The sequence below is a fragment of the Excalfactoria chinensis genome, chromosome 2 (genome assembly GCF_039878825.1).
Source record: "Excalfactoria chinensis isolate bCotChi1 chromosome 2, bCotChi1.hap2, whole genome shotgun sequence".
In the NCBI taxonomy this organism is placed as follows: domain Eukaryota; kingdom Metazoa; phylum Chordata; class Aves; order Galliformes; family Phasianidae; genus Excalfactoria; species Excalfactoria chinensis.
This window is the reverse complement of record NC_092826.1, coordinates 119,987,415-120,007,502: the sequence shown is the minus strand read 5'-3', so window position 1 is coordinate 120,007,502 and position 20,088 is coordinate 119,987,415. Positions and strand designations below refer to the sequence as shown.

The following is a 20,088-nucleotide window of genomic DNA, read 5'->3' as shown; positions in this document are numbered from 1 at the left end:
CTTTAAATGAATGGTATATACAGAATAAAAATACTGAACTATTATCAACACAGAAAGGAAAATTATTTTGACCTACAATAGCTTTTCCTAGAATAAATGTATGAAATTTTGTGAAGTTTTAGTGAGAAGTGGGTAAATGAATATGCCGTGATCATCCTCACCAAGAGAAATACTTATTTATTTTAGTCTGTTTGAGAATGAATGTCTAAGAGGACATCTGCTGGTGACCTAGTTTTGCAAGGAGATATGCTCAAGTCTGAGAGGCAGCTGTAAAGGAATATGCTGAATAGTGTCAATACTTGATTTCAATGTCAATACTTGATATCAGTGTCTTGGCCATTCTACTTGTACAGCAGCTAAGAGAACTTTCATTGCATGGCTGCATCTGAGATGTGAACTGGAAAATACATTTAGCTGACAAGTAATATAGAAGAGAACTGAGCATGTTTCCCAGGAAGTATGGTTCATATATGCCTTTCTAGATATTAGCTGCAGGACTCAATGGGTCTGTTGATGTATCAAGCAGTAACTCTGCTTTTGAAAAATTATGAATGTTTTTTTATTTCAGCGGCTGAATCTGTCACTGGCATAGGAATTTACTATAGTGGTTCAGATTCAAGCTTCTAGATTTCTGTAACACAAAACATTCAAGTGACTGTGAATTATTTGTGGTAGAACTCTGATCTTCCACTTCTTGCTCGCTGTTACTTTCTGCTTTTGCACTGCTTATCTTGGTCCTGCCTTTGTTTTAGGCGTTACTATAGACTACAGACTTTCTGTTGTTTCTCCTTTTCATTACAATTTTTCCATTGCACTGAGAAAATACCAAGCCAGTTGATTCCTCTTTAATATGGGTGTTGTGACAACTTTTATTTGAGTAGGCATCTGGGTACAGATAATTTGAATTAGAAGGCTTTTTTTGCTGTGTGTCTGTTTGACTTCCTGCAGTCCTACCTCACAAGGAGTTCTTTTGCTGTATATATGTCCCCTATATATATATATATATGTGTGTGTGTGTGTGTGTGTGTGTGTGTGTATGTATATGTATATTTAGCAACCGAGTTGAACCGTTTGGTGCTCCTGACCATATTTTACTGTGGAAGGGGGAAAGTGTCCGCTTGTCCATATTGCCAGCTGATAGTATCAGTGTCCTTTGGAAGCCATTTGTATGCAGGTGTTCTTCCAAAGAATGGGAACTGACATGGTGGAGCTACTCTAAGTTTGTTACAGAAATAGACTGTTGTGAAGATCTCAGTCTCACACTGTGTTGGTATAACCAAATTATAATCTCTGCTGCATATGTATATATTAAAAACAGAAGAACCTCCTAATCTCTTTTTCCCATAACTCCGTTGGGGCTGGCTGGTAGTCAGAGTTGGTTTTATTTCATTTTTGTTTCTTGAAGTATTGGTCCCTGGGAAGAATATAGAGCAATACAGATTATTAATATTTTGTGCTTGAAGCTGTTGAATAGTATATCTGTATAGTATATAGTACAGTATATCTGCCTGAAACAAAAGTGTATTTATGGCTTTCTTAGATATTACCATGGTAGAAGTTTAGTTCATTCTTTTGCTCTAGCAGTAGCATAAACAGAATTTAAACTGCTGTAGTGTTCCATATAATTTCTCTTTTTTATTCTAGCATGTTAAGAAGTAGAGACCACTTGTTCCTATTACTTTACTGTGGCTACTTTATTGAGACTATTGTTTATCAATGGTAGTACTCTTGTTTTTAAGGTATCTAAGAAAGTTGCAGACTTGATTCTTGAAAAGCAACCTGCATATGTTCAGGTAAGGCAACAGCCACTTTTTAACCATGAACCACTCAATTTAGTACTATTAGAATACTGCTCTTGTTTCAGTGCAACTTATGTATCGTACTGGCTTAGAAGAGACTGAGTTAGCTAGTGAAAGGGTCTTACCTCTTCTGCAGTAGCTGGAGGAAAAATAAGAAAAATTGTAAGGGTAATATTATTTAGGTAAAAGGATGTGGTAGGATTTTATTACAGAAAGAAGCTGGGCAGGGATTTAATGATCGAGTGTTCAGAAAGTATTGCAGAGTTGAGTAAAAAAGGTAGTTTTGTTTTCATACTTTTCTGGTATATTTTTATTGTTGCGCACTTTTGGAATTGATAATGTAGTTGAACCATTGCTATTACTCCTGTACTTAGCATCTTCGTTTTGACATCTCCTAAGCATAACAGCATTGTGGAGAATGTGCTCATTACATTTTGCTGTGTAATGTTTAAATTGTTATATCAGCAACATCTGAGTGGGATGCACAAAGGGATGATTATAAATCCATTGTGCCAATAATAGTCTTTAAAAACATTTCTCAGATAGATAGAATCATGGAATCACTAAGATTGGAATCACTAAGATTGGAAAAGACTTCCAAGATCGTCCAGACCAACTATCCACCTACCACCAATATTCCCCACTAATCCAAGCTCCTCAGTACAACATCTAAATGTTTCTTGAACACCTCTAGGGATGGTGACTCCACCACCTCCCTGGGCAGCCCATTCCAGTGCCTCACCATTCTTTTGGAGAAGAAATTTTTCCAAATATCTAACTTGAACCTCTCCTGGTACCGCCTGAGGCCATTCCCTCTAGTCCTGTCAAATAGATAAAGGTACTAGTTGCTACTCTTTGCTGTTTTGTAGCACAACTTGCATGTTTGTTTCACCTGTTGTCTCTTTCTAGGAACTGGAACGTGTTACATCATTGCAGAATGGCCTTCAGTTGGCAGCTGTTATTTGTACAGATGGAAGAAGGTATCTTGCTTGATAGCAGAAACTGAAAGGGGAAAAAGGGGTTTAAGAAGATGTTTGTAAGGCTGCTTATTATTGATATTTCCAGTGTATGTGCTGAATGGAATTAGCAATAGTAGTTCAAAGTACTAAAACAAATGCCAGTTGCTTTCTGTCTTGCAGCTTTTGGGGGGGTTCTGTTTAAACAGATACTTTTAGAGATGCGCCACTGATTCACAAACAGATTCTGCAGAAGGGATAACATATTTTCTTAGTAGTCTGCTGGTATTATTGCAATTTCATCATTTCCCTAACAGTGCTGACTGTTATTTTGTCCATAGTTTGTAGCACTTATGGTGATGTACGTGGTAGCATTTATTTAAAATAAGCCTTACCTTATGTATCATTAAATTTATCACGTTTGTTGTTCATTTACACAGACACCTGAATATTGCAAAGGAAGGCTTCACACAAACCAGTTTGGGGCTTCTTGCAAATCAAAGGAAAAGACAGTTGCTTATTGGACTACTGAAGTCTCTGAGGACAATAAAAACACTGGTATATACACATTTTTTCCAGTTAATAGCAGAATATTTTTTTTTCATTTCCTTGTAGTTATCAGTGTTTTATTTTTCTTTTCAGCAAAGAACAGATGTGCGTTTAAGTGAGATGCTGGAGGTAAGTCTCTGCCAGACTACTGTATCTGGAAGCTATTCTAAATAATCTTCTGTTAGTTCTCTTTATCCCTCCTTCCTTTGTCTTATGAATAGTATATGATGGGTCTTTGTGGTGGAATAGTGTATTTCTTTTTATTTAGTGGCTTAATTTTTTAATAGCAAGTTATATAAAAAGTTGTAGTACGCAGGCTGTGGCACTGAAGATTCTACTGATAAGGTGCTTGTTTTAGTATATGCTACTTAAAATGTAGGAGATAACGTGCAGGGTGAAAATAAGATCTTGTCTTTAGGTTTTAAAATTGTATGAAAGCTTGACAAGTTTATTGATGGCTATATTTTAATAATATCATGTAAGAATTTCGATTTGTAGATTGCTGAGTATTTATAGCTGATGTCAGATCAAATGGAACATCATAATGATAATCCTAGTGACTCGATTTAGAACCTTACTCGTTTTTGCTCCTACCCATCTTGGGTAACATGTGTTGTCTCTCACTTTGTTGCTCTTTACCAAATAAGATACATCGATTCACCTGAGGCTGCATTGACATTATCTTTAGCTCACCAAGCCCTACACACTTATTAGCTTCTTATTGCTGTGCTGCACTGTATCGTACAAGAGATCAGGTATCATTCTCTGCTCCTAGAAGCTATCCTGATGTAAAAAAGTGGCTGTTGCATCTGCACAAATACCCTAATGTCAGGTTATTTTGCCTATGATTTTTAAGCATTATCTGCTGAAGGCGCACTTTCTGGCTAAGTGGAATTCTTGATCAATGTTCACTCTCTGATCACAAATACAGTGTTCCACATATTAGCCATTTTATTATTATTACTATTTTCCAAAAGAAAGTTAAAACTTGGAGGATATGCAAAGGCTACTAGTAGCCATTCAGGGAGGACCATCTAGGTAGGATTTCCAACTAAAAAAGATTGCACAGAGGAAGGTGAGAAAAATCTGGGGTATATTAGAAATATATACAGTGCAAGCAGGCTTTCTGACTTGAAAGCATGGAACTTGCAGCTTTACAGCTGTGGTAGACTTAATGGAGAAAGTGCCGGGTTTACAATAGAGAAAAATGCAAAGAGCTGTAATTGCAGCAATCATGTTAAGCTGGTGTGCTGTTTAGAGATCATGTAATGGATAAAGTAGTTTTTTTTCTTTTTCTTCTCTCTTTTTTTTTTTTTTTTTTCTTTTTATAGCAAAACTTGATCTGTATTATAGTGCTGCTTCTAAAGCAGTTTCGTTTCAGAAATTCCTTTATGGTAATTGCTGAATATAAATTGCTCTTGTGCTTTTGATCTTCAATCACTAAATCTGAAAATTCAGTAACAGCTTTTCATTTGAGCTCTCTGAAGCACATATTATAATGGATATAACTGGGAGTAAAAAAAAACATAGGAAAGCTCTTAGTGATGGGGATTTTCCTTCCTCCAAGATTCTGGCCAAGACACTAATAAAGTACAAAAATAGTAATTATAGCCAAGACACTGTTGGCAAAACCTTGGGGTTGTACAGTCTTGTGCAGTTTTGTTTTGTGTCATCATGTGGGTCCTGGTTGATTCGAATAAATGTTCTTTTTATAAATTAGGGCAACTTTTTTTTCTTCCCCCAAAGTTTGTTTTTTTTCTGTTGTGAACTAGTTGTCTACAATTCATTTTTCATTAGTTATTGAATGTATCAATCTAAATAGAAAATATTTGCTTTGCATAATACTGGAGTGTCTCTGTTGGTTTTGTAGCCTGCTTGAATTTACCTCTTCCCCTGCTCATAAATGGATTGTGTTGTATGAACAAATGTTTGAAAATTAAATGAGAAATTGTTAGTTGGTTTTTAATAAGAGCTTTCTGATACATTTTCTTTGAATCTGTAGGTAAACAAGCAAGTCATTTGCATAAGAGCACAATATGTGCAGTATTTTTAAATGTTGCTCACACCCAATGTTGCCTGCTTAAAATTCTGAATGGTTTGCACATTAATTTTTACAGCAGACCCTCAATAGTTTCCTGTAACTTCATACTATACAAATGTAAGTGGTGAAATATTTTGGTCTTTATGTTTATTCATGAGCTTCTAAGGAAGAATGAGTGTTGTGGTGTTTGCTTCCAAAGCCAAATTAGCTTTCTGTTTTATTTATCCCAAGGAAGAGGACTATCCAGGAGCTATTCAACTATGTTTGGAATGCCAGAAAGCTGCCAGCACTTTCAAACACTACAGTTGTATAAGGTGAGGTGACGTGCTGATCTCGCTTTCTGGATATTTGTCAGTGATACAAAGCAGTGATGATTATTTCTCAGTCTCTAAAGCAGTTTTGATTTAAAATTAATTTTCTTCTTAGAAAAGTAATGTTAAGGGATTTATAAAAGTATAAAGACCCTCAGTGGTGCTGTTCCCCCATACCACTACTAACAAATCACCCATAATGACTGATTTTAGTCAATATGCCACTGTTAGTATGATCAGTAGTTTGATTTCAGACTTCTTTTTTTTTTTTTTTCTTTCATTGATAGTGAGTTGAATTCAAAACTGCAAGATACTTTGGAACAAATAGAGGTAAGAATGAATATATTGATTTAGTAAATATCGGTAGTTAACCTATAGATATTAGCGTATTTAGCATTAAATATTTCGAATGCACTGTCTTTAGCAATTACTGAATGTACATATTTTTTTCAAATATGGTGATCATTGGAATGTTATAGTCTTTGCATTCCTGCAGCCTTTTGTTCTGAAATGAACATAAATGCTTTATAATATGGTATCAAATCTATGAGCCTGACTTGCTAACTGTGTCAACATTAAGTGGTAAAGCAACCCGGTAAAACAGACATGCAATATTTGAAGTACTAGAGTGATGTACTAGATATGCTCCATGTGTGATAAAGATGCACGGTGGTTTACTGCTATGAATGTAGTCCTACAAAGTTGTGAAAAATAACCATGAGCAGCATGCCAATAATAGTAGCTTTGGATAAACTACATGAGAAATGAGTTCCACTGGAAGTTTTAGAGATCAGCAAACTGGAAGCTGCTGGGTAGGGCCAGTACTAAGCCAATAAGCAAATAAGACTTGAATAGCTGGGACAGATATGACCAAGCAGATCAGATGGATCAGTAAAAGTATGTAGAAACTAAAGAATCCTGTGGTTTCTTTTTGCAAAAGCAAACTATGTTGCAGTACCCTTAATTGATAAGAACTTTGAAGCCAGAAATAAATACACTTATTTTCCTCATTTGTTGTTGTTTAAGTTGATATACTCAGCTTGGTGTTTAATACATTGTTTTGCCCTCTTGTATATAGGAACAATTGGACGTAGCACTTTCCAAGATATGTAAGAACTTTGATATCAATCATTATACAAAGGTTCAGCAGGCTTACAGGCTGCTTGGGAAAACACAGGTTAGTATTTGTGTTCTGAGTAAGTTGTAAAGACTGGTGATGTAACAGTGTGAAGATTTGAGTACTGTGATGGAAATTTCTTTTCCTAACGCTGATCAATCTTGCCGTATACATTTACAAAGGCCGTTATATTAATGGAAATTGCTAAAGCAAGCAGCACAGTTGCACGTAACATTTGGGACATGGTATAACTGTAATAATTCCATATTTTGCTAGTTTGTGATGTTTATTCATTATTAATTATACCTGGACATGAGTGCTATTTTTATTTATTTATTTGTAATATCTTGAACTGTGTACAAGCAGCACCTTGTTATGTATACATTCCTACTTTATATTGTACTTGAATGTGATAGAAATGAAGATGTGAGGAGGGAGGGTTTTTTTGTGTTTGTTTTTTTTTAATTTTTGGCAACCAGAAATGAAATAAGATACGAAAGGAGGAAGCCCTGCAGGCAGTTCTCATCAGTGATCACTTTTCATAACACAGTGATGTTAAACGTAGTGCTGCCAGTGTAGCAGAGACATGTTGGCTTAGAGAAGAGATTCCCCCGGGAAGCATTAGCTGCTGACAGTCACAGCAGAGTGTTTGTCTCTTGCTAAAGGCAGAACAACTCCATTCTGTTATGAGGTTGGTGTTTTTGCTTTCTTTTGTTTTTTACCTTCTTTGCACCTTATTCCCAATATTCAGGACAAGAACTGGCATTAGGATGCCTTTTATGTTTTGTCTTAAAAAAATTTTATTCATTTATTTTCCCTTCTTATTAGAATCCCAATAGAAAAGTTGGGTTTTTACTGTGACAACAGTATAGTTTTGCAATAGAAATTAATTTATTTTCCCCTTTTTGACAATGTGCAGAATTATTGCACTGACACAGAATTATTGACTGCAACTTGAAGTCAAGGAGAGAAGATTAGTTAGACTTATCCTTTGTAGTGCTTTGTATTCAATTTCTTTCTTTACAGAATGAGAAACTTTAAAAGCGGAGATAACACATTCACTTTTCCAGTCTAGTGCATGATATGCTGAGAAAGGCAGATTTCTTTTGGAGAGGAATGAAGTTTCTGAGTAAAACATAAGAGCAAAAGAGTGGTTTGTGATCAGATAGAAACAGAATCGCTTATTAATTGCCTGCATCACTACAGAACTTCTGGATTCTGGTCAGTAGTGAAGAATGTCAGATGGCAAGTACCAGAACTGAACATTTGCAGATCCACAGGATCTGATAACTTCCATTCTGGCATGTAAATTAGTTTTTCATCACTTCTCTCATACCATATATAATGAATACTAGTGTATCTTGAAGCAGCAAGAAAATTCATTGTCTGAAATGGACTAATGTTGTGTACAGCTTCTTAACAAAGGGCAAGTGGGATAATTATGAAACGGCTTGAACTAAAACTTGAGCATGGTTATGGAAAAACATGTTGTACAGTTACTTGGTTTTAGTGCATGTGCTGATACTTTTTGGAAGAAGTAAGCTTTTTAAAAACAAACTTCATTCTTTGATTATATTGCAAAACAGGGTTTGGTAAGGAGAAATGTTTTGACATGACTTACAGGCTTTCTGCCTGTTGCTTGTTCTCTGCATTGTATTCTAAATGGAAGAACTCGGCATACCGAGCAGATACATTCAGCACTTTGGTTGTGATTTTAGATTTATTAATTGCAAAGGCATTATTATTCTTTTAGTTGGAGGTGTTTCCAATGGGGAAAATAAAAGCAGTAATTTCAGCCCATTGTTTTTAGTCAAATTGGTCAATGATTATTTAAGGTTTTCTTTATTTTTCCTTTTGTTTTCTTTCAGACAGCAATGGACCAATTGCACATGCACTTCACTCAGGCTATTCACAACACTGTGTTTCAAGTAGTGCTTGGATATGTGGAGCTTTGTGCAGGAAACACAGACACCAAGTTTCAGAAGTTACAATACAAAGACCTCTGTACAGTATGTAATTCTTGCATACATATGTACTTTTTAATCTAAAATTTTCCTCCGTTGTAAGTACGCCATGTCCAAGTGAGTAGTCAGTTATAATAGCTGTGGGATTGTTTTAATAATTTCTTAATACAAATCATAGCCTAACTGAGAAGTCATTTATTTTGAACTTAATGTTGATTTTGGTGGAATTAAATCTTAGTATTAATGTACACATCATGTGAATAGATGCAGAAAAGTAAACAAACAGGAACCTAACATTTCAAAACTCTTGTATTCTTCACAGCAAGCGAGACAAATGTGACTTTGCATTTCCCACTCAGATGAACAATTTTACTCTTTTCTTTGCGTAGAGCCATTCTTAAATAAATCCCTTTACCTGAAAATCTCATCTTAGAAATTTCTACTGCATACATAACACTTTTGCAAATTTGATGCTCTTCACTAATGAATATCTTAAATCACAATTGGTTCTTTGGAGCAGAGTGGCTCAGCTGTCACCTGTCATCTGTTTTTAACTGCTTAAGTTATACAGCACTGGGTCCAATGGGCCATCAGCCAGGATGGCTACTAGGTAATGCTAAAGTCTAAATACACTGTTGAGCTGAAGCAGTGAAATGAAGCAGTGGATGGCTGCAACTATTTTTCATGATGAGACATCCTCATCATTAGACTGTATGGCTTTACTTCTGTCTTTACTTTGCTCTTCTATGAATGTGAGAAGGATGATTATATCAGTCAAATAATAAAAAAAAAAAAAGGCAATAAGAAATACACTTTGCACTTCTAGACAGTTTGATCAACTAATGTCAGGCATTTGTCAACTCTCCAATACTTAGATACTCATCAAGGACTGTAACTGTTTGAATACGGAGGTGTCTCCATGGTTTGTGTTGCCTCTGCAAATGATGAATGTGACTGGTAACAGTTTTACAATATTATTATTATTTTTCATAGCATATTACATCAGACAGCTACATTCCATGCCTTGCTGATCTCTGCAAAGCCCTTTGGGAAGTCATGCTCAGCTATTACCGAACAATGCAGTGGCATGAGAATCACGACCAAGATGAGGCAGCAACTGTGTCATCTGGTAAGAAGTAATTCTGGAAACAAAACTTCTGATACTTGGAAATAACTTTTCTTGTACTCCTTTAATTAACTGTTATTTAGGTACCTTTGTGACCTTGGCTTACTGCCCCTCAGCGTTATAATTCACAGTATGCAAAAAGGACTTAAATACTCACTGAATTTTTGTAGTCTTTAGCTTAACCTCTTTTAAAATAAATGTGTGTGTGCCATTACTGCAGTTATAACGGTTTTATTTCAAATAGTGTTTGTTGTTTGCTCAGAAGTCAGTTGTGGTAGATGAATAGAAAAATCTGAGGATTTTTCCTTTAAATATTGCTTGTCATCTCTACTGTTGAAAATTATTGCATGGTGTAGGCACAACTGATGCCCTTGACACCCTCATAGGAAAAGGCCATCATTTTGCCATACAATATTATTCTGTTTTTGTTTTATTGTTGTTCCAGTTTGTGTTTTTGGGACAGAAACACAAAACCTTAATCTGTCTTTTCATTTCAGTCTTTCCAGATACTGGACATATAAAATATTAACTTAAAATATCTAAGAACAGACTTTTTCTATTTCTCCACCAACCCAAGATGCTTCTTTTTGGCAGAGTGTGACATTTACAGTATTGAGATTTATGCAAAACTCCTACTTATCTGAATCAGGTGGGATTGGTCTTGTCTTTCTGATCTGCGCATAGAAAAAAACACTTATGTCAAAGGGCAAGAAGTGTAGAATGCTTCTGCAATTACTCTGCCTTGCCTGATTTACATAAAACTTGGGTCCTTTACATTGGACTGAGTGAAAAGAAAAAAATGAATTAGAACTGGAGGTGAAGAACAAGCATTGGAAGACTGTGCTTCCTAGAGTGCATTTGTAATTCAGCGTTTCTTTCAAAAATTGGATTTATTACAGATTTTAAGCCTTAAAAGGAATAAAATTTGACTAATATTGCCTTCTTATTTTAAATGTAGAAAAAACATAATGTAAATATTTGTAATGTGAATTGCAAGAAGTGCAATATAATGTAAATACAAGAAAGTTCTTGTTTTCTGTGGAAACTGATGTGTATTTTTAAAAACTTTTCAAATGAAACTTTTTTACTCATTTCAGAATTAAAGTTGAGAGTTGAGATGTTTCATTTTGAGATGCGCCTTGTGAAGGAAGATTCTGAAATTTTGAATGAATTGCACCTTCTCAATAATCTTTACTTTAAAATAAGTTCAGAAGGGCTCATCTCCTTTTGTTTTGATTTTGTCACCTTTGAAGTACTAAATAAAGCAGATATTATGAAGAGTTTATTACAAAGAAATACTTTCTCAACTCCATGTGCAATTTTAAAAATGGATCCTCTTAGTGTGTTTGCTTTTGGTACTCTAAAAGAAGGAAAACTGTACTACAAAACATTTTGAAAGAACTGTTAAGCATAATAAAGTTCAGTATTCAATCTTGACTCATTCTAAATGCGTTGCTTTTAAAAGACACTGTGGTGGATTTTGGTATGTTTACTACTAATTCACTTAATTTTCTGTCACTCAGTTTTTAAGTTGCTGGAGACTCTGTGGCGTAGCTGTAACATACTGTACAGGTGGAATGTATTTGAGCTACCAAGTCACTTTTTCAAAAACTTCAGCATACAAAAGGAAATTTGATAAGTGTTACTTAATTTCAGAGAGATTATAAATATCTACCAAATGTCTGTTTTTTTAAATTTCCTAAAGCTGTTGGTCATGGCGCAATGGTTATGCACTGATTTAATAACTGTAAAATGTGCTCAAGCCAAAGAGATACATTTCTATGGGATGTGATGGTGTGTCAGAAGGAGCCAAGGAGGCAGTTCACTAAAATTTTGCTGGATATGTTTCGTCAATTAAACCATATAGATTGGATCAGTAGAAGAAGCAGTCTGTATATGTGTTTGGCATTTTATCATTTTTTTTAAATCAACTTTTAACTCAAAACTGTCCCAGTGTTTTTCTTGTGTTGTGATAATGTCAACAGTCTTGCAAAACATTTTAAATGGATCAAGGTGCTTTTGATAGACTTGAGGCGCAAACCAAGCTGTAGAACTTAGAAATTGGACTTAAAAAACATTAATTTCAGAGGTCTTTCTATTTTAATAGTGGAGTTTATTCAAAAGAAGTCCCTCATGGATTAAGTAAAGGAGACTACACTTCATATCACTTATGTGTGATAAGTAATGCCTGTTATAGATGCAAAACTGTGCTTCGTTTTCATAACTTGTAAATATTTGCCTTCCTGTGTTTCTGAGGAAAGAAGTGCATTGCTTTGTATTAGTAAATATTCTGCTTATTTCTGTTCTGAAGACTGATGTGAGACTGAAAAGCAAAGTAGAATAGAAAATACTTTAAATTTATTTTATTTTTTTTTTTCCTATTTGTTTGTTTGGAGCACTTATAAAAGACTCTTGGAAATTGAGGAATTTGTTTTTTATGAAGTCATGTAGAATGGTATGGATCGGAACAGACCTAAATGTTCATTTAGTTCAAATTCCTCTGCTGTGGGCCGAGTTGCCACCCACTAGATTGATTGCTCCAAGCCCCATCCCAGCCTGGCTTTGAATGCTTCCTGGGATGGAGCTTCCGCAATTCTGGGTAACCTGCTCCAGTTCCACCCTTGTAGTAACAAATTTCTTCCTTATGTCCAAATTTTTCCAGAGCTATGTCAGGAATTTGCAATTATTCTTGGAGTCTGACCTGGTCTTTAGGGGGTTATTTTTGAAGAGTAATTAAAAAAAAAAACAAAACAAAGAACTTTCGTGGAATAAACAAGATGAAAACAGACTTTTAGCTCTAGATATAAATGCAATCCTGAAACATCATTTAAGAATTTTGAGACACATTTTGGTACATCTTTCTTTGTAGCAGTGGTAATAGAATCATAGAATGACCAAGGTTTGAAAAGACCTCTAAGATCATCCAGTTCAACCATCCACCTATCACCAATATTTCCCACTCAGTCATGTCCCTCAGTACAACTTCTAAGCATTTCTTGAACACCTCTGGGGTGGTGACTCCACCACCTTTCTGGGCAGCCTGTTCCAGCACTTGACCACTCTCTCAAAGAAGTATTTCCTAAGGACCAACCTGAATTGCCCCAGCACAGCTTGAGGCCATTCCCTCTAGTCCTATTGCTAGTTACATGGGAGAAGAGGCTGACCCCCATCTCAGAGAGTGATAAGGTCACCTCTGAGCCTCCTCTTCTCCAGACTGAACAATCCCATTTCCTTCAGCCATTCCTCATAAGACTTGTGCTCCAGACCCCTCAACAGCTTCGTTGCTCTTCTTTGAACAAGCTCTGGGTCCTCACTTCCCCATTGTATTTCTTGTAGTGAGGTGCCCTAAAGTGATCACAGTACTCAACACGTTACATCACCAGGGCTGAGTATGGAGGGATGATCACCTCACTGCTCCTGCTGGCCACCTGATGTGCCTGTTTAGTTATGAAGTCCAACATGTTAAAAAAAATTCCATCCTTCAAGAATATAATATTGTAATGCAACAGCATTAGACATTTCCTAGTTTGTTAGACATGTCTGGCTGCCATGCAGAGAAACCCTGGTTATGGATAGGAACAGTCTTTCCTACGATATCATAAATATTTATTTTATTTGTTTTCTTTTCAGGCATGTGTAACCTGTAGATTTTTTAATAGAGAGGAGAATATTCTACAGATTGACAAGAATGAAAAAATTCTGTAAATTAAATTTATGTTCATGGGAAGATTGTGTCTATGTGCTCTGTTTTTCTTGTTATATGCACTTCCAAGCAGAACAAAGCCAGGAACCCAGAGAGGTAAATGGAGAAAAAGCAAACAGATGTCAGGGCAAGAGGAAGGAAATGGCTTAATAGGAATAGGCTGGAACTGGGTGGAGGTTTTGGAGAGTAGGTGCTGAGATCAGGAGTGAGGTAAAGAAATGTTTTTCAGCTGGGAGCCCGTGTGTGGATGTATTAGAGATCAGATCTGTTGATCCAAAAACAAAGAAGTGAATAATTTTCCCAGGTACTGAAAACTTGCTGGAGATTGTATGAGCGATGGAAAGACAGGTCTGATCTGCTTGGCAGTGCTGGAGAAGGCAGTCTTAATACTTCTGCTTTCAATCTCCTGAATGCTGGAGTAGAAAGAACACTGTGCTTAGTAACGTGAAGTATTTTATGTGGACTACATTTTATTTTTCATATCAAATCACTGAATGGTTTGCATCATTTTTCCACTTGTCAGGGACAGAACATAAGGTTTTCTTCGTTTCTTGGTTCTATCATAGAAAAAAGTTGCGTAGTCTCACAGAGTCTGAAATTTTGTATGAAACAGGCTGTTTCACTGTAGCATCACAGACTGCAAGCATAACTACAAATGTATGATACAAAATCACAATTACTTAAATTTAAAAAAGGAGAGGGTAGAAATGTATCCTCTCTATAAAGATCAGACAGTAGGAAGTTAGAGATGTAGAAATGAACACTACACTACTACACTAGCATTGTAGAAATGAAGGTTTTAGAACTAAATATTCTAATTTTAAAGAACGAAAGACATCTAATGAAGTGTTTATGAAATTATTTCACGCATAAGCATGGATTAATGTGAGACTGGGAAAAAAAGGGCATGCTATCTTCTTTACATGGTTCATGGAAAAAAATTTGGTGGTTTCCCCCAGAATTATGGCCAGAATTTACTGAGATAGAAAGTTACAGATCATGTTCTTGATATGTTTGATTTTATGGTTCTCATCTGCAAGGCTAGAATATCTTTGAGAATCTAGAGGATTAACAGCTGTCAACTTTGTATTTGAAACATCAGTTACTCTCTTAACATTATTTTGATTTTATTGAATGCATATCTTGCTTACATAAAAATAATCAGAAGCTCTTGTCTGTATTAGCATACAGTATTTTGATATGGTTTATTTATTTCTTTTCAGCAGTGGAGCTCTCCTGGAGTTTGCGTATGTGGGGTGATATAATACTGGCTAAGGCAGAAGTTTTATTATGGCTGGAAAACTAGGGTACGTTTCAAGGCTTTTGAAAATGTCTTTAATACTTTCTATCTTCAGTTTCAGATGGCAGCAGTGTGGTTGGAACTGAGGAGAACAGTTTTGACCGTAGCTACGTAAAAAAGAAATTGGAACATGGGCTTTCACGAATATGGCAGGTATGTTTTTAAATTGTCTTAATGTTTATTTCCCCCTGTAAAAAATAGTTATATTTATACTGATCTTTTAAAAAGAGACTTAAAAAAATAATCTGCTTTGAGCTAAATACTATAAAAAACATGCAAATAAAATTTCCATGATTCTGTTAATGCTTGGTCACATTACTTACAAACTCAGTAAAGCTACCAAAGCACAGTAACGTGAATCTCAGACAGTACCACCTGTTTGCTGCTTCATGATTTTCTTCTCATTTCCTTTTTTTGTTCTGTTGAAGCAGTCAGACTACTGTACAAAAAGGGATAAACATGAAATTATGAAAAAACTGAAATTCAGAACTGAACAATGGTTTTTGATGTCCTTTCTGGTGCAAGTAGAACTGTGGAGAGCGTGAAATCTTGTAAACTTGTCTGGTTTCATAATATTCTTAGCTGGATCATTTTAATATGTCACAAGACCCTGAACATGTGATTAAAAAGAAATAATCCTTTTATGTTGCAGAACAGAAATGCAAAGCTTGGCTTTTTCAAGTGCTGTAAAGTGTCTAGGATTATTATTGTATTGTTGAACTGATTATATTATTATTTAAGAAAGTCAACAAGAAGCAATTAACATTACAAAAAAAATGGAGTTGTACGTTATACCTCAAAAAGAAGCTATAAGTGAAAATAAATCAAAAAGTGCTAATTAACGTGGCATCCAAGCATTCGTCTTTTTTTGTTTAGTGTATTTAGTAAATAGAACCTCATATTTTGCTTATAAATGTACTGAGGATTCATTAAGTGGTTCTGAAATATTTGTGTTTTTGTAGGATGTTCAACTGAAAGTGAAAACATACCTTCTGGGAACAGATCTGTCTAACTTCAAATACGATGACTTCATATTTGTACTTGATGTTATCAGCAGGTATACTGACATGGTCATAAGGCCACTTATTACATGCAGACAAACTTCAGCTGTGATACAAAGACAGTACATGGTTAAGGCTGATATTTGTATTCTGGTGCTAACTTTGATCCTATCTACTAATGGAGAGTTTGAAGAGCGCTTCTCTTTATGTAAGAATCTGAGCGCCAGTTTTGCTGCCTACACCAAGGTTGTATTTGAGAGAGGTAGCATGAATTGCTTTGCTGTTCAAGTAGTTCTGAAGTGTGATAATATTTGAATGTTGGCCAGTTTTAAAATTTCAGGAGCATAGATCTGGCAGTTCTGATTTTCCTAAAATCTTTTAAAAGGGCTCTTGATCAAGAGTAGCAAAATATTGCAGTACCCTTATTTAGTCCATGCATTACTGTATCTTTCTGTTTTGGTAATAAAATGACAGATTCAGGTTGTGAGCTGTACAGTGGACATTGATAATGGCTTGTTACTGAGTACGGGATATCAAGATAGGACTTGGAGGGAAATGATACCTGGAGTTTTGTGAAGTGAGTGAGGGGTTTACAGTGTAATCTCTCTTGTGGTAATGAGTGAGTCTAGAAATTTGGATAGGAACAGCAGTACTAATAAATCAATAAATATTTCTGAACTTTATTTTATTACTACAGGCTGATGCAAGTTGGAGAAGAATTTTGTGGCAGTAAGTCTGAAGTTTTGCAAGAATCTATCAGAAAACAAAGCGTTAACTATTTCAAAACATACCACAGGTGAGACTACTCTGTGCACAGTGGATGAATGTAATGATTTTTATTATCACTGGTTTTAGTTGTAAATGAATTCCAGAGGAATTCCATCGAATTATGTTCCTGCATGGAGGTTGATAGGTTTCATTGATGGTGGAATATGTTTTGTGATGAGAATAGGGCTCTGAACCATGGAGAGAGGAAGAAGATGGAAAAGCCAGAAGTTTCTGCTATCTGAATATAGTTGAAAAACTGTGTAAAGTTGCAGTAGTTTTGAAGGGTGTCTCCTAATCTTTCTTGGGGAATTCTGAGGATGAATTCATCTAATGTCCATACATCCTGATGAAGCTGTTATTTCTTTTTCTGTTATTACATTAAAAGATCTTTCATGTGGGCTTATGAATTTATTTATTTTTTTAAATAAGCAATTTTGTCTTATCAAGATACTTAGAACTATATCCATTCTTTAGAGTCATTTTGAGTGTTTCTGTCATTGACAGTATCTAATTATGCTTCAGACAGAGCTGCTTTGGCCTCAGTCTTTGTCCTTTTATATTCAAGGCTTGTTTAAATTGTCTTGATTTCCCAAATGTTTTGATTTGGGAGGCTGACAGATCTTTCATTTTAATTACCTAACATTTATCTTTTTTACTTGAAGTCACTAGTTGATATGAGAAGAAATACAACATTGTTCTTTGCTCTAAGAAGTTCCTAGTTCCTCAGTCTTGATCTGTTCTCCACAACCCATTGTAGGGAACCTACTTTAACAGGCGAGTTAGACTCAATGAGCTCTTGAGGTCTCTTCCAACCTCTGCAATTCTGTGGTTGTCTGGGAGCTGTATTATTAGTATATAGCTATAATGTAAATTTGGTCTGAGACTTTCTGCCCAAAATTCGTTAAGTATGGGAAATTATGATATGTAGTACATAAGACAGTGTCTAAATTCAGAAGCTGAGAATATGCTTTGGATTTTCTTTTGACTTTATGAGTTTATAGCTATGATTTCTTTTCAGACATAGAAGATCTCTGTTTTAACTGTCTGAAAAGCTAGAACCTTAATCACATGCCCAGTCTCTTGTTAGGTGATGAGTTATAATCTCAGAATCAAGAGTCCAACTCTGGGCTCCACACAACAACACCCATAATTCTAACTTTATGTCGGATAGTGTTGTCCAAACCTTTCTTGAACTTCAGCAGTTTGGGGCCCTGACTGTTGCCCAGGAGAGCCTCGTTCAGTCCCTGACCACTAATGGTGAAGAAGCTTTCCTAATAACCAACTGGATTCTCCCCTGAGACCTCCATGCCATTCCCTTGGTCCCGTTTCTGTGACTAGATGACCTCAGCTCCTCATACATGTTTGCTTTCTAGACATTTCACCATCTTCATAGTTGATTAAGATACGATGCAACTTTTCCACTTCCTAAAAGCATTTCTGAACTCTGAGCTGAGTTTACTGCACTGCTTTGGAAACTGACTTTGCAGTTGTTGGTTCTTATGATTCAAACTGAGAAGAACTCATGGCAACTCTGAGTAAAGCACCCTGAATCTTTCCACCTAGTCTGATGTATGCTTTATTTTTTAGCATCGCTCTTGTACTCAGAAAACCTATCTAGTCTATCTAATGCTCTTTTGTTCATCAGATGTAGCGCAATACCCTGCCTAATTAAATGATTAGTGTTTGATTGTTGTGGTTTTGATTTTGATGATGTTTAATTGGCCTAGGGAGTCAGAGACTAACTGCTGATTTCTCTTCAGACAAAATAAATATTAAGGAATTTTTGAAATATTTCAAAAAATGATAATTTCTACTTATAACTTGTGTTTTGTTATTAAGGTAGTGCTTTCTGTCATTCTGGTGAAAATAAAAGCAGTATGTGCTGCAGAGATACATGTTATGTTAACTTTTTAATACTTTTACATGTTCTTTCCTGTATGGGTATTGTGAAGATTATAGGTTTATGCTTTCATCCTCAAAAGGCAGAAAAAAATTAGCACAAAACAAAACAAAAAGAAGCACCTCTATTCCTGTTATGTCCTTCAGACTGGTTTGTATGAAAGCTTTAAATATCTCAGCTTTTCAGATCAAGCTGATGTGGCTTGCAGTCCCTTTATATACTTAATTGAGGAGAAAAAAAGATAGTGCTTTTAAGAATTCATTAATACATAAAAAAGCTACATAGAACTGAAATGGTCTGAATCCAGGAGTAATCAGTTCTTTGATTGTGTCACTCAGCATATGTGGCCTACGCGTTGTGTTGTTTTAGAGAATTGGCAACGTGGAGAAAGTGCTCAAAGGTACTGATCATGTCATTCATCAAGAGTGGAAAAGCAGCATAATACCAAACTGCATGAAGCCTTTTATTGGGTAAAAGTTGATTATTTGGAAAAATTAGAATGAGCTTTTGGCAGTGAATATCAGAAAGGGATTTTAGAATGCAGTTGACTTTTCTTTCTGATGCATTTGTTAAAAGGTGCGTCCACTAGAGATTTTCAGAGAAAGAATGCATTATACCTTCCACTTGCTCCACTTTCTAGGCTTATTTACTGGTGAAAGAGCATCTGTTGAAATACTTCGCCAGTGGCTTCATTTTGTCTTTGAAATGATATGGAATATCATGTCATGTAGCTTATAAATGTTTGCTTTTCTATGAATCTTTCGTCTTGGTCTTCATTTAAAAAATTTTTAATCTGAAACTGATTTTGAGAATGTCCTTCCATTGCTTCTCTTGGCTGTGGGAAGGTCTGCCAATCTATGAGCACTCAGTGCCTCTGAAATCAGAGTTGAAGTCTGTTGGCATTTAACTGATAAATTTAAATAGACACAGGAAAATGCAATCATAATTCAACTGATTTCTCATCATGTCGAGCAAGAAACTTTTAATTGTAGCAGTGATTACAGTTTGTTATTCAAACAATGATATTCCTAGAGTATTTTACTGCCTAATTAGAAACCTAGTGTGTAATTTCCCAACTGCTGTTCATTAAGCAAAACGCTATGCTTTATATTAGGAAGAAGAGAGAGTGCAGTATGAGCTCAATAAGCACTCACTGGTATCTTCCTGCTTCTATGGCAGAAGGGTTTTCTTTGTTAAAATAATTTCTGCTTATTGCTGAGTAGATGATGTTCAGAAGTATAATAGAAACAATGCAGAGACATAATGGCCTGATTGTATTTCCTTAATACTTTTTCTATGTTAGTACTGAGATTAAGATGGGAAGCAAACTATAGCTTAGGTAGTTAACAGCCATTTAATTTTTTCTTTGATGTCTGTAGGTCATCTAGCTCTTTCCACTTCTATTCATTATATGTTGACTTCTGCTTGTTTATTGAAAGAAATGACCTGTTCTGTGATGGCTCATGAGCTGTTGTAATGGTGGAGTGTTTGTATGCATTGTGCTGCTTTCTATACTCTACGTAGAGAAGAAAGGTACTGGGTGACTGTACAAT

General features: G+C 35.5%; 1 protein-coding gene across 1 annotated transcript in view; it reads left to right on the top strand.

Moving 5' to 3' along the window:
- Nucleotides 1–20,088, top strand: part of VPS50 (VPS50 subunit of EARP/GARPII complex) — a 62,395-nt gene that overhangs the window by 10,370 nt on the left and 31,937 nt on the right. Inside the window, exons 5-16 of the mRNA XM_072329631.1 lie at nt 1,740–1,793; nt 2,709–2,779; nt 3,196–3,313; nt 3,398–3,433; nt 5,577–5,659; nt 5,944–5,986; nt 6,735–6,833; nt 8,642–8,782; nt 9,731–9,866; nt 14,922–15,019; nt 15,829–15,923; nt 16,565–16,663. Coding sequence (XP_072185732.1) covers nt 1,740–1,793; nt 2,709–2,779; nt 3,196–3,313; nt 3,398–3,433; nt 5,577–5,659; nt 5,944–5,986; nt 6,735–6,833; nt 8,642–8,782; nt 9,731–9,866; nt 14,922–15,019; nt 15,829–15,923; nt 16,565–16,663 — 1,073 coding nt within the window. The remainder of the gene's footprint in view (nt 1–1,739; nt 1,794–2,708; nt 2,780–3,195; nt 3,314–3,397; nt 3,434–5,576; nt 5,660–5,943; nt 5,987–6,734; nt 6,834–8,641; nt 8,783–9,730; nt 9,867–14,921; nt 15,020–15,828; nt 15,924–16,564; nt 16,664–20,088) is intronic.